The sequence below is a fragment of the Chelonia mydas genome, chromosome 4, assembly GCF_015237465.2.
Source record: "Chelonia mydas isolate rCheMyd1 chromosome 4, rCheMyd1.pri.v2, whole genome shotgun sequence".
Classification (NCBI taxonomy): Eukaryota; Metazoa; Chordata; order Testudines; family Cheloniidae; genus Chelonia; species Chelonia mydas.
The window spans coordinates 57820294-57837520 of record NC_057852.1 but is presented as its reverse complement, the minus strand read 5'-3'; the positions used below and the strand labels follow the sequence as shown (position 1 = coordinate 57837520).

Sequence of the window (17227 nt, the reverse complement as noted above, 5' to 3'; positions counted from 1 at the left end):
GCATGTAACTTTTCCATAGCCGTCAATATGTAAAACTAAATGGTAGTGCAACAACATTGATTAAAATGGAACAAATCAAATGGGTGGGATGTTTGCTTACTGGACTGAGACTGAAACCACACATTATTGTGACCAAGTTCACACTTTAACTAATTCAGAGAACATGTGAATAGCTGAGCAATGAATATCTCCCCATACTTCATGTTCAGACTAGAACGTGCATTTTTTTAATTTCTGAAAAACATCCTGCATGACACCTCAGAAAGGCTTATTAATAAACTACTTTGAATGTAACATTTAAAACGAATGGGATTCTTCAGAAAAACAACCCTGGAACAGACCAGAAGGCAGTTTGGCAGTGTTGGGAGGAAGGAATAAGCCAAAGGTCAGGCTACTCCCACTCATTTGTTTGGGAGGGGGATGTTGTGGGAGGTTGTTCTCCTCAGGCTGCTACCTGAGGCCTGGGTAGCCAGCATGAGGGCATAAGGGTACCTCTTATCCTCTTATAGCCTTGGGCAGTCACACAAGCCAGACCATAGTTTGGTTCATAGTGAGGAGAATGACTACAACAATCAGTGTTGAACGGTATGGGATGTTTTCTGTTTTAAGTGATTTCTCTTTTAGTGCTTATGGTAGTCTTGCATAAAAGCTCATCTTACAGGATAGCATGCACATAGGCATCACAAGATCCTCTTCTCCTCTGCCAATATGCATAAATTGTGTAATTTCCAGGGTTGACATGGTAATTGTGTCTCCATGCTCATTCACTCCTTGGCTTCTCTATTGACACTAGTAAAAAGGGTGGCAGTTGTGTTGATTTTTGTGATGTGGGAAGCCTGTCCACTAGGAGCTGGAGAGTTTGGACTGAGTCCATTTACTTATTTCACACTGACGCCAAACAGCTGTTGGATGGTAATAACTTTAGGGCATAACAGATTGGGAGTAGAACATCTAATCTAGAAATTAAACACTCCATCCCATTAGCAAGTCCCAAAGCCACCCAGTTCCGTTGATAATGGATTATTTTTTTTAAAAAATGTGATTCCTCCTTAAATAATATTTTAAACACTGAAAAAATGACAATTTATACTGTATAGTAGTAGATCTCGTCATTTAAGTCTGTAATATAGGGAATATATAAAAGCTAAATGATGTGAATTTATCTTGCATTTTCAAGTGAGGCCTTCAATTTACCCAGTGTTTCCACATGCGTGCATGATGACATTCCTTGGCTTCAGATGCAGTACAAAGGTAAATGTTGTTCTTTTTAATGGCATTAGATTTTACTTGCATTATGTTGCATTCATTATAAAAAAAAGTTCGTTCTTTTGTTTATATTTTTAAATGTTATGATTCAAATATTTTGAAGCAATATCTCACTTTGAGTTTAGAAGTTCCGGGGAAAGGTAGAAGGAAATAAAGACATTAATCTTGGCTAGTTAATAATTCACTGTAAGCCTAAGTGTTCATGTATTCCAAGGATACCATTGAGTAGATATCCTTTGAAATCCCGGTGGTCAAGCTTTGTGAGCTGCCTTGAATCCTGTATGTGTCATTAGAACCGATAGAAGGAAGTTACTGTGTAGCCTGATCCTGAATCAAAAAATGCAGTTACAGGATGGTTTACCTGCACCAATGCTTTGATTCCTATCTTTCTGCTGCAATATACTACATGTATGCTGAACACATATGAAAGATTCTGTCAACCCTGTGGCAAGAAAGCTTTGGTGACTGCACATAGGTAAGAACTCTTGTTGGCTGATTGACAATACCATTGCTGTTAACAATCCTGTATAGTCACTGACTATAACAGAGTAATGGGGGCGGGAGTCAGGATGAATTGCATTCTTGTACCATTTTAGACTCCTAGTTCTGCATCAGAATCTGGTAGCAGGCTTCCCTGCACCTTTACCAATACCCATTGACAACGATGTGACTCTGCATGGCTGAAGGGGTCTACACGAATGGATCCTGATGCGGGACTGGAGATTTAATCATTGACTCTTTGAACTTTTTCATCAGTCAGTGTGCACTGAAAACTGGGTAAAATTGCTGGACCTTTCTGCAAATGAGATGTTTGTCTGAATTGAGTTTGTTACTGTTTCTGCTAATCAAGGAAAAATGTGTTTGCTATAATTGCCTCACTGGGTATGTCTGCACTGAAATTAGAAACCTGTGGCTGGCTTGTGGCTGACTCGGTCCCACGGAGCTCGGGCTAAGGGGTTGTTTAATTGTGGGATAGACATTCCGGCTCAGGGTGGAGCCCAGGCTCTAGAAACCTGAGAGATGGGAGAGTCCCAGAGCTCGACCTGCAGCCCAAGCCTGAATGTTTACACTGCAATTAAGCAGCCTCTTAGCTCGAGCCCCATAATCCCGAGTGAGTTTGCATGTGCCAGCCATGGGTGTTTAATTGCAGTGTAGACCTACATTGAGGGTTCTAACAGAGATTACTAGACTCTGAATCATGATAGTCACAAAACATTTTGTTACTCTACTGTACTTAGCAACAGTCAGCCCATGTATATTTAATAGCAAAATGATCTGTCTGTTTTGATCTTACCTTTTTTTTTCTTTCTGTGCACCAGACAGTCTTAGCATGGGAAAAGGTAAGGCTATTTAAAAAAGAAAAAAGGCAACGCTGAGTTCTGAAAGCATCAGACATTCAGAATGAGTAGAAATCCATTCTTTCTGTTAATTGTAGTCGAGATAGCTGCACATGCACAATCTTAACTTTTTCATACTATAGAAAAAACCCCCAGAAAAGCTACAGAACAGTATTTGCCCTGTAAATAAACATCAGGCATATTTTGAGCACATCTACAATGTGCTGATAGTGAAGCACTAACAGCTTTATTTTGTTGTTCTTTGGGTCTAGATTGCAATATAACAATCTGCTCTAGATTATGTATAATCCTTGAAGGTCAGGGAGGGAATTGTGACTCTTGATTCCAAGTCCCTCTCTGGTCCACCCCTTGTTGCAGGGAGAAAACAATTTGCTGCTGTCTATCCCAGTTTAGGACTACTTTCCTCTTCAATCTGGCTGAGCTCTGCTGGCCAACATATTGGGGGGGAGGGGGTTAGTTTATGCTCTACCTGTTCCCTGCTTCTACCACCCACTCTGTCCCGACCTGTGCAGGAGGGGAATAGCAGGCCTTTGGTGCCTTCCCTCCCCCACTCCCTGTGACCTGGGATATCCGTAGCCCATACAATAGAGTTGGGGGCATAGGATGAGATAATCTTGCTCCTTGCTAGTAGCATAGAAGAATGTTAAAAATTGTAATGTAATTGTAATACAAATAGTAAACTGCAGAGGTTAAAGAAAAATATCCAATCCTGTTGTGAATAAACCTGCAATGCAGTAGTTCTCAGTCTGTGGATGCTGTCTTTGTTGGAGACTATTGCTCTGAAATGTAGTGTCTGATCTGCATGGCGGGAGCTTATGCGGTGCTCCAGAGACTTCATTGCTGGTACTCCATGTGGTCTTAAGTATGGGTCTGTGCTGATTGGATTGTAGGACTGGGGTCATGGTGAACAGGAAAGAAAGGGAGAGATTAAAGTAAATAAAGGATTGTTTAAAACTAACTTATTGATCATTTTGTTAGTACCAGCTTTTCTGTACTCATAATTTTATAGAATTGACAGAAAGCTGATGTTAAGCACACTACATGTTATACATCATAAAAACTCTACCTGTCATTTCTTCTCTGCTAATGGATCGACATAAATACATGGTTATCTGTATAAACTTTCTTTCAAGAACAAATGTTTAACATTTCCTGTAAATTTTTACATTTTCATATTTCATTATTTTTTGTACAATGCAGTTTTTGTTCCATTAGTAAAAAAGGCACTGTTATCTACAAGTTGTACAGACAGTTCTGAGCTCAAAGGGATTCCATCTTAGATTATGATAGCTTTTATCGTTGGTAAATAGGAACTGATAAGAGGTGGTGGTGGAAATGGTCAGGAACATATAAGAGAAATGTTTTGTCTAATTTAGTCAATTAATATTGCCACTATTAATCAAAGAGCATTCGAATACCTGTTGAACTACCTGACTACATCAGACATTCATTAAATAAATTTATTTGATGAGAAAAAGCTATATTCACCATCTGGCAGGTATCATTTGACTGGTTCTGTTGTAAAGTAAGGGGGGAAAAGATTTTCTAATATCCTCTGGGAATGGAAATTGCCAAATGTTTGAAGTGTTCTTTCAGATTTCAGATATTTCCCCCAGTCTAAGCTTTATTTTAAACAATAAATAGTAGTTCTTGTGAAGGTAATTTACTCATTGTTAATTAGAAGAGGCTAATGCGTTGTTGTGAAGGACGAATAATTTATACAACTAAGAAAATTGCTTGATATGGAGCAATGATTCCAAAACTTTATATACAAACAACAGTGCTTGTGCATGTGCCAAGCAGGGCATGCACAAAAGTGCACATGCTTTTTTGAAAAGTGTTGTCCCATTTTGCAATAGAGACATAACTTAGGTTGACAGTAAAGACTGGGCATGGTCCATTTCATAATTTATGTCAGAAATATCAGCCTATCTTTTGCCAAAAGTGAACAAAAATAAAAGGTATTTGTGTCAGCCCCCCTCCCCCCACCTTTTAACGCTAGCTTGGTAATACAGATTCTGAAAAGATCTTCAAAAAAGAACTAGACAAATTCAGGGAGGATAGGTCCATCAATGACTATTAGCCAGGATGGGCAGGGGTGTCTCTAGCCTCTGTTTGCCAGAAGCTGGGAATGGATGATAGGGGATGGATCACTTGATGATTGTCTGTTCTGTTCATTCCCTCTGGGGCACCTGGCATTGGCCACTGTTGGAAGACAGGATACTCAGCTAGATGGACCTTTAGTCTAACCCAGTATGGCTGTTCTTATGTTCTTATGAATGTGCTCCTATGACCAACACGTGGATTACCACCTTCCTGCTTGAATGGACCACCCATTCTTGTCAGCATTTCCACTCTTGCCTCAGAATCCAAAAGGGGTGTTCCGCAGGTCAAGGGATCTGTAAGTAGGCATGGGGATGGAGTAGACTCGTGGGAGGAGCCTGGGTGGTATATAATATTCTTAATCTCTTTTTGAGAAGTAAAGATATTACAGACTTTGGTACTTCCTTCCTAGTGGAAATCCCTCTTCAATGCAGTGGGGGGACCTGGTAGCAGTCACTGGCTAGGGAAAGCCTGGTGTCAGAACTCCAATGGAGCACGGCTATCAGAGATGAGGGGTTGGGATGGGTGGCGTGGAGGAACTCTTTAGGACACAACCAGTGGGAGCCACAGAGCATCCCTGAAGGTGGTCCGGGCCTGTTGGATGTCCCCTGGGGTCTTCAAGGATCTGTGGGATTTGTGGGCTGGTCTTCTGGCATGTTTTGCTGGAGGACAAGTCTCTGTCCCTTCCTCCTATTCCAAAGGTGAAATCTTGTGAGGAGAACCTTGAAAAATTCCTGACCCTTAACTCCTGCTCAAGGATATTCCCAACACAAGGATGATTGAACCCAAAATGTTTTACTTAGACAAACTGGTGAGTTAAAGATAGCCCTATATCAGTCAAAAACAATCCAAGCCAAAGGAAATAATGATAAATGTATGAAAAGTCAAACACATTTGATTGGGAAGTAATGCCAGAAAGTTCCCATTGACTTGGTTCATCCTTATTCATTAACAAAGATGAGTCGCAGCTAAGCATTGACTTGAACTTGGTTCAGCTTTCCCCTCTAACTAACCTCCACATGGACTTTCCACTGCTAACGTCCCTCTGATAGCACAGAACTTACAGTGAGTCAAGTCCAACATGTGTGTGTTTGCAAAAGATTTTCTGTCCCTAATCCATTTTTCTTCCCTGCTCATTTCATACCTAGGTAGGGTTGCTAACTTTCTAATTGCTGAAAAAAGAACACCCTGGCCCCTTCCCCTGCCTCTTTCTCCGAGGCCCCACCACTGCCCCACCTCTTCCCCTGAGGCCCAGCTTAGGAACATCAGAGCATGGGCTTGCAACTCTGACCATCTTAGCTAATAGCCATTGATGGACCTATCCTCCATGAATTTATCTATTCCTTTTTTTGAACCCAGTTCTACCTTTGGCCTTCACAACATCCCACGACAACAAGTTGTTCATTAAAGAAGTACTTCCTTTTGTTTGTTTTAACCTTTACCTGTTAATTTCATTGGGTGACCCCTGCTTCTTGGGTTATGTGAAGGGGTGAATAATGCTTTTTTTCTCTGCATCATTCATGATTTTATCTGCCTCTATCATATCCCCTCCCTTAGTCATCTCTTTTCTAAGCTGAACAGTTCCAGTCTCTTCTCATATGGATGCTGTTCCATACCCCTAATCATTTTTGTTGCCCTTCTCTATACGTTTTCCAATTCTAATACAGTATATTGTTTTTGCGATGGGGTGACCCAGAATTGCATGTGGGATTCAAGGGGTCGGTGTACCATGGATTTATATAGTGGCATTTTGATATTTTCTGCCTTATCTATCCTTTTCCTAATGATTGCTAACATTCTTTTAGCTTTTTTTTTTTGACTGATGCTGCACATTTGAGCTGATGTTTTTCAGAGAACTATTCATGAAGACTCCAAGATCTCTTTGTGTAACAGCTAATTTAGAACCTATCATTTTTATGTATTATTTTTATGCATTCTGATCTGCAGTAGGGAGATAAATTTTAACTACTAATCACAGTAATATCTGTACTTCTCTAGTACCTAACATCTGAAGGTCTCAAATAATTTGATATAAATTAATGAGGTAGGTATGTATCATCAGTTCCTTTTATAGATGTGAAGACTGAGGCATAGGGAGAATAAGTGTCTTGCTTTTTGGAATTGTGGCAGATCTAGCAATAGACTTCAGACCTCTTGATTTTGTGTATTAAGGATATGACCAATTTTTCAAAGGGAAGGGAATAGTATTAGATGAAGATATGCTGTCATCTTTAGTTTCCAATGTAGTTTCCTTTTCAGTCACTTTGTTGTTTTATAAAATGGTGGTGTTGTGGTAATTAGCACTAGTTCCACTACATTTTCAAGATATCTTATGCAATTTGTGGGTGTTATGCTTTGTGCTTCTGGTTCATTTCCACTTTATAACAGGAAGCAGATAGAAAAGATTATTTTTCTTGCTGGATTCCCCACAGTTCATGTAAATAGATCTATCATACAAACACACTTGTTTGATAATATGAAAATACTCATCTAATGGAGCTGGTTCATGGGGAAAGGATCTAAAGTGTCGCTTCATTTTGTAAAGGAGGGTACTGACTGAAATTGTGTCATGCAGCGGGTAAAAGAGAAACACAGTGGTACAAATAAGCAGAGCACTTACAAGAACTACTTGTAGCATAAAAAGGAAAGAGGCGGCAAGATCTCATCTCATCGGACAGGAAAAGAATCTGACCTTTAATAAAAACATTCACACTACATTGCTCGTGGCATTTAAATATTCTGTTGACAATGAAATCAAGGGTAGTTTAGAGCCCTTAGATCGGTCGTAGTTTCTGAAGTATTTGAGTAAATAAGCTCATTCTGCATATATGATAAAACAGACTTTTGCTGCTGTAGCAAAGGCAGAGACATTCTGAACCACAGGTTTCATTCCTTCCCCTGTTCTTTCTGTCCTGTTTTTTTTCTTCTCATTTGCAACAGCCCTTAACAAAAAAACACCACTGAAATGAAGAGAGCTTGTTTTGGGATGGCATCTTCAGATGTATTTCTACAAGGATCCAGTAGACAATCTTTATGAGCACTGCTATATTTTTAGTAGTACTCTCACTGGCCTATTAAATATCGAACTGAAGAATAGTAATTACTGCACAAGTACCAAGGTCCCAAAGTAGCACTGCTCACTTCAGTGAAGAACTGCTGTGAAAACACACTTAAAAAATAACCCATGGTGACAAGAGTAGGGGAAGGGAAGAGTCTGCAGTTCAAAGGGCTTTTTCTAAGGGAGCATGATGCATTTATATGTATACAGGACTCTTTCCCCACCTTTTCTTTGCATTTTCACTATTATGGAACTTGTCCATGTGCGTCTAGGGGTCAGACTGAGTACTTTAAATCATGGAAAGACTTATATGATCAAGGCAAAGGACATCCATGGAATAGGGCCTGATTGGGGAGTTAGGAATGGGTTCCCTTTTGTCTGAGTTTACTTGAGCATGAAGGTTGGGATCAGAGTGAGCTAGACACACCAGTGCAAGAAAGAGACACCCTGAGGATGGATGGGAAGTGAGACTTGGGGTAAGCAGGAAGAGGTGGGGAGAGGGAAAGGGAGAGCTCTGTGGTAAGAAAAACCTTGGGTTGAGACCCTAAGAGAAAAGGGAAAGAAAAGAAAGACCCATAAAAGAGGGAGAGATGGAGAAAGCCCTATGGAGGGTGTGTGGAAATCTAAGATCTTTGTACTGAAGACTTTTAGGGAAATCTCCCATGATTGCTCCCACACTGGTCCAACTCCACAGGTGATAGCCCTAGAAGCAGCCTGGTACATAAAAGCTGCTGATATTTTTGCCACTGTTCCTGCCTCTGTAGGATTTTGCAGTTCTAATGTTACTTCAGTGAGGTTCAATCCTAGTTACTGTCATAATCTTCATTTCCATACAGTAATTGTGCAGTGATGGGCAATGGAAGGCTCTATGTATGCTCTACCAATCTTAGTGGATATTTCTAAATCTTCAAAAATGTGGCCCAAATACAGTAGTGCTGGAACATTTTTAATAGTGGAGGTCCTGAAAGCCAGCCTCCTTACCCCTGTCTGCCCCCCCACCCCAATTGGGGCCAGGAGCGGGACTGTGTCTCCGGGAAGGGGGGACCTGGAGAGAAGTAAGGGGGCTGAGGCTGGAGCAACAGGTGGGGGCGGGGTCAGGAGCAGAGCCTGGGCACAGGGCCGGCAGCCAGGACCATGCATGTGGGGCCGGAGTGGAGACCTGCGTAAAACCTGGGGGTGCTGCAGCACCCCCACAATCCCTAGTTCCCATGCTATGCCAAAATAGTAAAGTTGGTCAAAATTGAAAAAAAAATTTGAAAAATGGCCTTTTACAGGAAATGGAAATTTTCATGAGAAATTCTAGTTTTTTTTCCAAAATTTTCCATTTTATTTTTGACAAAATCTGACAGTGAAGTTTTATTTTTCATTTTCTATTTCCTTTCCCTACCACCTCTTTTTTCTGGGGGGGGGGTGGGAGGTGGGTTGCAAAATTAATAAAAGGGCGGGGGGAAGAGGAGGAAGCCTCCCCTCCTGAAAATTTTCTAAATGAAATTTTTCAATAATTCTTTTTATGATAAATTTCAGATAAAATATTCCCTTTTTAAACCTTTGGAATAAAAATTTCCTTTTTTAATGTCATAAAAGCTGTTGTTTTTTAACCAACTTTACAAATAGCTTTAAATATCCTATTTTATTCCTGCATCAAGGACACTCACTCTAATATTATTTACTATCTCTTACCTCTGTTATTCAGCTATTTCACAGTTCCTTTCCCTTAGCTTTTATAAGTTTGTATACTTTACTATAGGTGGAGCCATGCCGTTTAGCCACAATTCCATAGCAGAGAGATTGAGTGAAATCCTGGCCCCATTGAAGTCAGTTGGAGTTTTGCCATTGATTACAATGGGCCCAGCATTTCACCCTCTGTCTCCCAAATCATGCACTTCCTGCCAAAAATTCGTTTATAAGGCCATTTTGTGGGAGCTCAGTTTGTATGCAGAAGTCCAGATTGACCGCTCCGCCCTCTCTCCTGTGCTGTCAATTTTAATTATGCTAGCTAAACAACAGAGTGAGGCAACTGACAGTGAAATTTGTTAGGCTAGTGAAGAGGCTTCAAGATTTCTTAAGTACTAAAACAACGCTGATGAATCCATGATGTAGGTAGGACACTTAACTTTCTCCTTAACATGGTGAAACTTTTAGATCGGCAAAGACAACCAAATTTCTAATTAATATCCTGGATCGCTTTGTTTTTTTAAGGCACTAAAATACGGTTTATATAAACTAATGTATCTTCAGCACTGGGTAGCAGGGCTCAAGGATAAATCCAGATTGTTCAAAGCAGCTACCATGATTTCCTACTATCCTAACTGGATATTGAGGATTAGAGAAAGTTGTACAAAATGTGATTATACCATATCTCACTCTTCTTTATTCAAAGAAAAACTAAAGTGGAGACTGAATTGTTTACTGCTTGAATTATGTTTAGAAAAACTGCATTACATTAAGCAAGGATTAATCTATTTTAACTATAGAACGAGTCCATTCAGTTACAGTATATACTGACTGAATTGGGATATGGAAATATATTTCCTTTTTTATCACAATTCATTTAATCAGGGTTTGTGCTAAGTTGAGAACATTGTAATAGTAAGCTGGATGTATACAAAGGATGTTTATTTCATGCATGTAAATGTTTTAAACATGCGTTGGCAAAAACACTTTGTATAAAATGTGCTACAATGCAAATAGCTTTTTAAAAACAAAACAAGGCTGTTTTATTTGCCTGTTAAGTTAGCTTTAGCAGTTCTTAGAAATGTCATTTATTAAATGTCACGCTAATTACTTGTAATATCAATCCTGAAAAGCAAACCTTTGTAAATGCATTTTCTGAGGCTTTGTTCTTCTCTGTTTGTAGTCTGTCTGGTACATTTCTACTAAGTAAACAAAATGAGGATTTCACTTGGACACTAAAGTAGTAGCTAAAAATTTAAGTCTGGTTGGTCTGTTTGAGGATGTTTCATAAATTCTTTAATTAAAAGAAATGCAGAATCTATTCCACTTCCAAACTAAGTGGCAATATTTTAGAATAGCCTTAAAGTGGATACACTCATTCAACTGTCAGTATCGCTCAACCTTGCTCTGCAGGGACCATCTCTGGGAGAGGGGATATATTCCACATACCCACTGAGTATGTGGGCGCTCTGCTGAGGCTGACAACAAAGGTACAATTAGTACTGATTGAGTGGCTGTATCTGTAGTATGAACCATTTCACATTAAGTTGGCCATTAGGCACTGGAAACATATCACTAACAATAACGGCAATCTTAGAAACAGTACCTGAGCTGCTGTTCTTAAAAGGGGGAGGCTAAATAAGGGGGTCAGCTCATGCCTTTATTTCTACCAGTGCTTTATGTATGTGGGCAGCTAAAACAGGCAGGGAAGATTGAGATGTGTCCTACTGAAAAATTAGGTACCTAAATCAGTTAGGCATTGTAACGATGAATGCTGCAACACCTAAACATACCTTTAAAAATCTGGGCCTCACTGATCTGCTTAAGGTCACACAGGAGATCTGTGGCAGAACCAGAATTTAACCCAAATCTCCTGAGCATGGGCCCAGTGCTTGAGATACAAGAGTCCTGTTCCTCCCTGAGATGAAACACATTTTTTAAAAAAGAAGAAAGCCACATCATATTAACATAGTCTGTTAAGATATCTTTTAAAACCAGTACATAATAGTAACTAGGATTTCTTATGATACCCTAAATGCTCTTGCACCTTATCTCAACAGAGAACTGTCAATGACATCATAGCCTTGTAAATTAGAGCAACTTATGTATTCTTCGCTGCACAGCATCTGAGTTTGGCACTGTTTGTAACAATATAACAGCCCCCTGTCCCATGGGACATATTTGATTATTACTGAATCCCTTGGTCACCTGACAAATACAGGAATGTTGGTGTAAAACTTATTTAAGTGTTGGTGGCTTTTTTTTTAATTATAAACCTAAAAATACGGACAGTGCAATCACATAGGCAGGTTCTCCTAATAAGCCTGATTCTTATTTACACTGGAGCCTATTTACACCATTTCTGTCAGTGTAAAAGGCCTTAAAGTGGGCATAATTACATTCATGCTCACGCTAAGGCCCCTTTACATGGCCAGAATGGTGCAAAGGGGATTCAGTGGAAATAACAATCTGATCCAGTGTTTTTACCTGTTTAGTTAGCTTCTGCAATTTTAAATTGATATAACAGATGAAATCTAACAGTTCAGATCAACCCTCCAACAGTTAATTATTCAAACAATTAGGATTTAAATTGACAACTAGGATCCTCCTCCTTTTTTTAATTACCCTGATAATCAAAGTATGAAGTGCTAATTCTATCTTTCAGCTATTAATTGTTTGTAAGTACCTGAAGATTAAAACTGAATGTCCAATTAAAAAAGGTATTAAACAGTTGAGAGTTTATAAAAAGATAACACAACTTTTGAATTAAATGGTCATTAGGGATGAGAGTGCTGCTGAGAATCATGATTATAAAAATTACTTTTCCCCATCTTTTTATAGCTTCCACAGGATTTCAGCATCAACCTTGCTAGCTCTTAATTTCTTCTTTGTTTGGTTTTTAAGTAGAAGTCAATGAAACAACTCCTGACTGGCCTCACTGAAAGCTTGTTTATGGTAAAGGGCAAGATAAAGATATCTTCCTACCAAGGTGGAGAATGGGAAATAAAAGGGCCAGATGTTTGTTTGTAAGAAGTGGCTAAAAAGGTGGGAAGGGAGGGATAGGGAGGAATTCACAAGGGGGACTTAGGCATTGCTACATTAGTGTGGCAGTGCCTAACTTTTAAGTGTCCTACTGCTAAGTGAAATTCACAGCCTTGAGTTAGGTGACCAGGCTCCCCATAAATCCATGGGGAGAGTTAGGCACAGAAGAATGGGATTCACAGAAGCCAGCATGCTGAGAGGTGTATCATGATCAGTAGCACTGGAGTCAGAGGACCCATATTCCCTGGAGTGACCTGTTATTGATGGGACCCCAGGATAACAGGGAACACTGGAGAATTAGGCTGGAAGCAACTCAGCTACATGGACAGAGCCGTCCAAAGGACATAAATTTCCACTTATTCAACTTAACTTGCATTCAGCTTCACTCATTGTGAATGAAACATGGTGATAGCATCTGAGCTGTGAGTTCTCTGAAGTGCAGCAGCTGGCAGCATGAGTCATGATAATCAGTGTGAAGCCCCTGAAGCCCTGAATTTTGCAGATCTAAACTTAACCCGGTGATGGACCCAGTGGAAGGAGATGTTTGAACTGTATGCAGACCTGGCCAGGCAGGAGGGATCAACGTCAGGAAAGTAAAACTATTATTTTATCTATTTGGGGGACAAAGCAGAGAAGGCTGCTGTTCACCATTGCCTCAATCCTTATAGTAGCCATTGGAGCCCCGGGGAGGTATTGCTCCTCTAATCAGAATGCAACTGTGGAGCGACACAAGTTATTCACAAGAGACCTTTCCGAAAGGGAAGGGATAACCTTTATGTTACTGCCTTATACACACTGGCTGCTACATGCAATTTTGGGGACCTCCCAGAGTCCCGGATTCAGGACAGGATAGTCTCCAGCACTTGGGATCACCATCTTGGGACTGGTTGCTCTAGGAAGTTGATCTTACATTATACAGATTGGTATGCTGTGGAAGCCTCAAGAGAAAGGATGAAAGCCCTAGGAGGCACAATACCCCGCAAAGTACATGCAGTGAGAAGGAGAGCAGGTGACCACGGTTCCATACCCATAATGAGATGCATTTTTTGTGGGAGATAGCATGACTGGATAAAAGAGAAGAGGCCCAACTAGGACAGCATTGCAAGAATGTGGTGAGGTGAACCATTTAACAGTGTGTGCAAGAGCAGAGAAACGTCCTAGGAAGATTTGGTCAGACTTGTACAAGTGGAGGATAGCACATCAAATAACTGCAATGACATTGTGGCTTTCTCTTAGAGTCTGAGAGCATATCAAGTTCAGGCTGTTGGGACAGGCAAGCAACAAGGGGCAATGCCAACCTCCATGCATACAACAATTTTAATAGGGAAATGTGCTGTGTGATTTCAGCTGGAGAGTGGGGCCTTCTGCAGTGTGATTCCTCAGGTTGAATTTGACGTGAACACAGATTGAGCAGGCGCACTCTAATTATGCACAATGAGAGAATAATGCAGGCCATAGGAAACTGACCTCATAACTTTCCTGAAGAACAACATATGGGACCAACTGAAGTTTTTTGCCGGTGGATGGTAAGCACCACAGACCCTCTTAGGGAATACAGCAATACAAATCCTGGATCTGATCAGGGTTCAGCATTAGAATTTTATAGCTACAGTGCAAAAAGGGAAGTCTCCTGGACAACAGAGGCAATTTTAGAGCATATGGGGATGTTTTCAAAGATGAGGGGTGCCTCAAAGGAAAACGGAAACTGGAAGTAGGCTCCACAAAGGAACCTGTGTTCTTACTATGTCGGAAATTACAGTGGCACTATGTAATCCAGTATATAAGGAGCTGGAAAGCAGGGGTATCATAGCACCTGTAGAAACCAGCACAGCCTGAGTAAGCGGCATGATGGTGGTAAAGAAGCCATCAGGCCAATTACACATCTGCATATATCTAAACCCATTGAATTGTGCATTGAACCATTTCCAGTATCCAGTGCCCAAAATTTGATGATATCTTGCCAGAACTTTCCAAAGCCAGACTTGTCATGATCTATGATGTGAGGAACGGGTTTTAGCACACAAGCCTGAATCAAGAGTCCAGCATGCTGACAAACTTTGCAACACCATTTATTCACTACAGATGGCTGAGCATGCCAATGAGCATTAGTCCAATTCCAGAGAAGACTCTCCCAAGCTCTGGAAGGAGTGCTGGGATGCAGATAATTGTAGATGATATGCTTGTTACAGGTGAAAGGAGCAATGATACAGAAGCTCAATGGGACCATGAAAGAAAACAAGCTTTTCTACAGCAATGCAGGGACAAGAACATTGAACTCAATACACAAAAAATGCAATTCAAACAGCATGAAGTGACATACATTGGACATTGGTTCACAGCAGAGAGACAGAAAGCAGATCCAAACAAGTTCAAGGCAGTCAGAAACTTGCCAGCTCCAATGGATGTGAAAGGGGCACATTGCTTCATAAGAATGATACATTTTCTGTCAGACTTCTGTCTGCACTTGGCTGCATTGGCGAAACCTATAGTCAGCTCAGAAGGCAGGATCTTGAGTGTGACTAGACAGGTCCCCAACTTCAAGTATTTGACAGGCTTAAACAAACAATAACAGATGCCCTCGTCCTGAAGTACTACCATCCAGGAGAGCCACTGACACTCCAGCATGATTAATTTGAGAAAGAATTGGTTTAGCTCTTTTGCAGGAGCAGCTGGTCACTTATGCCAGCAGAACCATGTCAGAAACTGAACAAGGTTACACCCCAATAGAGAGAGAGCTTCTGGTTGTGGTTTTTGGAGTAGAGTGATGTTAGGGGGCTTATTCCTTCACCCACTTACTTCCCTGGTCCTTCTCGCATGAACAGAGAGCAACAATACCCGAAGTCCAAAGGTGCAAACAATTCGATGTTTATTGGGGTGAACTTCCAGCAAGCATGATTCCAGTTTCCTTCCTTAGTATCCTCCTTCCCAGCTCTGACACCACAGAGCCTTACACCTGTGTCCCTGTTCCCATTCCTGCCCTTAGTCAAACATTATTCCAATTTCCTTACCCCCATTCCCTGGTCCCATTTCCCCCTTTAGCAAAACATGATTCCATTTTCCGCACCCCCATTCCCTGTTCCCATCTCCCCACCCACACACCCATCCCCTCCCACCCATGCCCCCTCACTTCCTCATTGACTACAGATTATATAGTAAAACTTGAGTTCTGCTTAGCTATACCTTAACCAATCATTTTCCTGAAATTTAACTAACCAATCCTAACATATTGTAACATGATTATGTAACCAATTATATCCCACCACCTTAATTAGTTTACACCCAGCAAAATTAATTATACAGCAGACAGGAACAATCACAGAACCAGACAGAGATTATACAGACAAACAATAGCAAAGTGGGAACTATAATGACAAAACAATACAGAAGTGAGGATTTCACATCCCAGTACTGATAAGTGAGTTCTTGCCAGACAGGATGCTGTTTCCTTTTACATTTTCTAGGCACTTCCCTTTCTCTGGAGGTGATAGGCATTATCAGGACAGGATTGTATTCCTAACAGCCCAAATGCACCTTATTTCAATGTGACTAGTTTGGAATGTGAAGATGTGACCGTTCGCTTCCCAGCTTATGGCTGCCTCTGTTGCTTAGCCAAAGGCCTTAGCCTAAGAACAGGGCCTCAGACTGTCACAATAAGAAAAGGCCCTTACACCGGCAGACAGTGATTTTGATTCTTTCTTTTATACCTCTAGAACTAGCCAAGTGATAAGAATACATCTAAATTCTTAGAGTATAGGCCTTTACAGACAGACCTGAATATCTATATCCTAACAAGTGATTCCATCACTACATCTATGGCCACCCAGTAATAGTGCAATCAGACCACAAACCCCAAACTATCTCAAAGACTATGTAACCAGGTGAGTCTGTGATAAACATGAGACTCCAAATTGGCTAAATGCTAGCATCCTCCACTGGAGGGGACAGGGGATGAGGGTTTGGGTGTCAATTATTTGTTTTAATGTTTATATTAAAATGTTTATCAAATAGGAAAGATGAATCCTGATAAATGGAACTGGAATCAGAAGGCCAGTGTTCCCTGGAAGGACTATTATTGATGGGACACCAGGGTAATGGGGAACACTGGTGAGTTAGGCTGGAAGCTTCTTAGCCACATGAACAGAGCAGTCCAATGGGCTTAATACATTTCCACTTGTTCAACTTAACCTGCATTCAGCATCTCTTTTGTGAATGAAACAAGTTGGGAATCACCTAAACTAGGAAGTAGGAAATGCTAAGGAGAGGGTCGTGGCTTATGCCCCACGTCTCAGAAGGACTTGTGCATCTAAGTCTGTCTCAGAAAGAGATGCCTGTCTTCACATGCGATTCACAGCTGTGAAACCTCTCCTGGAATTGTGTGCCTAAGCCAGGTCAGTCCTTTTTCAAGGAAAAACTGAGGTGGTGGTAATGGTGCCCCCTCCCTAACCCCCGCATTGTTTTTAGCCCAGTAGTTTAGGGAGTCACCTAAGTAGATTTGTGATGGACTTATGATCTAGAGTAAATGTATAGTAGTTTTCACTGAATTAAGCTTTAAGTTAACAGGGGCATCATTTCAGAAAAATTTTGTTGTGGGCAAAGTTGTGTCAGCATCCCCGCTTACACCTTCCTGCTAAGGCTGCAGTTGCTCAGGGCGGTTTAGCAGGCTGGTCTAATCCCAGAGAGGACAGAAAGGTGGTGTCCCAGTCCTGTCCTGGGAATAGGGATGGGC

At 40.8% G+C, this 17227-nt stretch overlaps 1 protein-coding gene across 4 annotated transcripts in view; it reads left to right on the top strand.

Moving 5' to 3' along the window:
• IQCM (IQ motif containing M) overlaps positions 1-17227 on the top strand; it is a 156327-nt gene that overhangs the window by 37527 nt on the left and 101573 nt on the right. For 3 of the 4 annotated variants that reach the window (XM_043545796.1, XM_043545798.1, XM_043545799.1), the window contains exon 5: positions 1178-1251. The exons of the other annotated variant lie outside the window; for it this stretch is intronic. In XM_043545796.1, coding sequence (XP_043401731.1) covers positions 1178-1251 — 74 coding nt within the window. The remainder of the gene's footprint in view (positions 1-1177; positions 1252-17227) is intronic. 4 annotated transcript variants of the gene reach the window in all.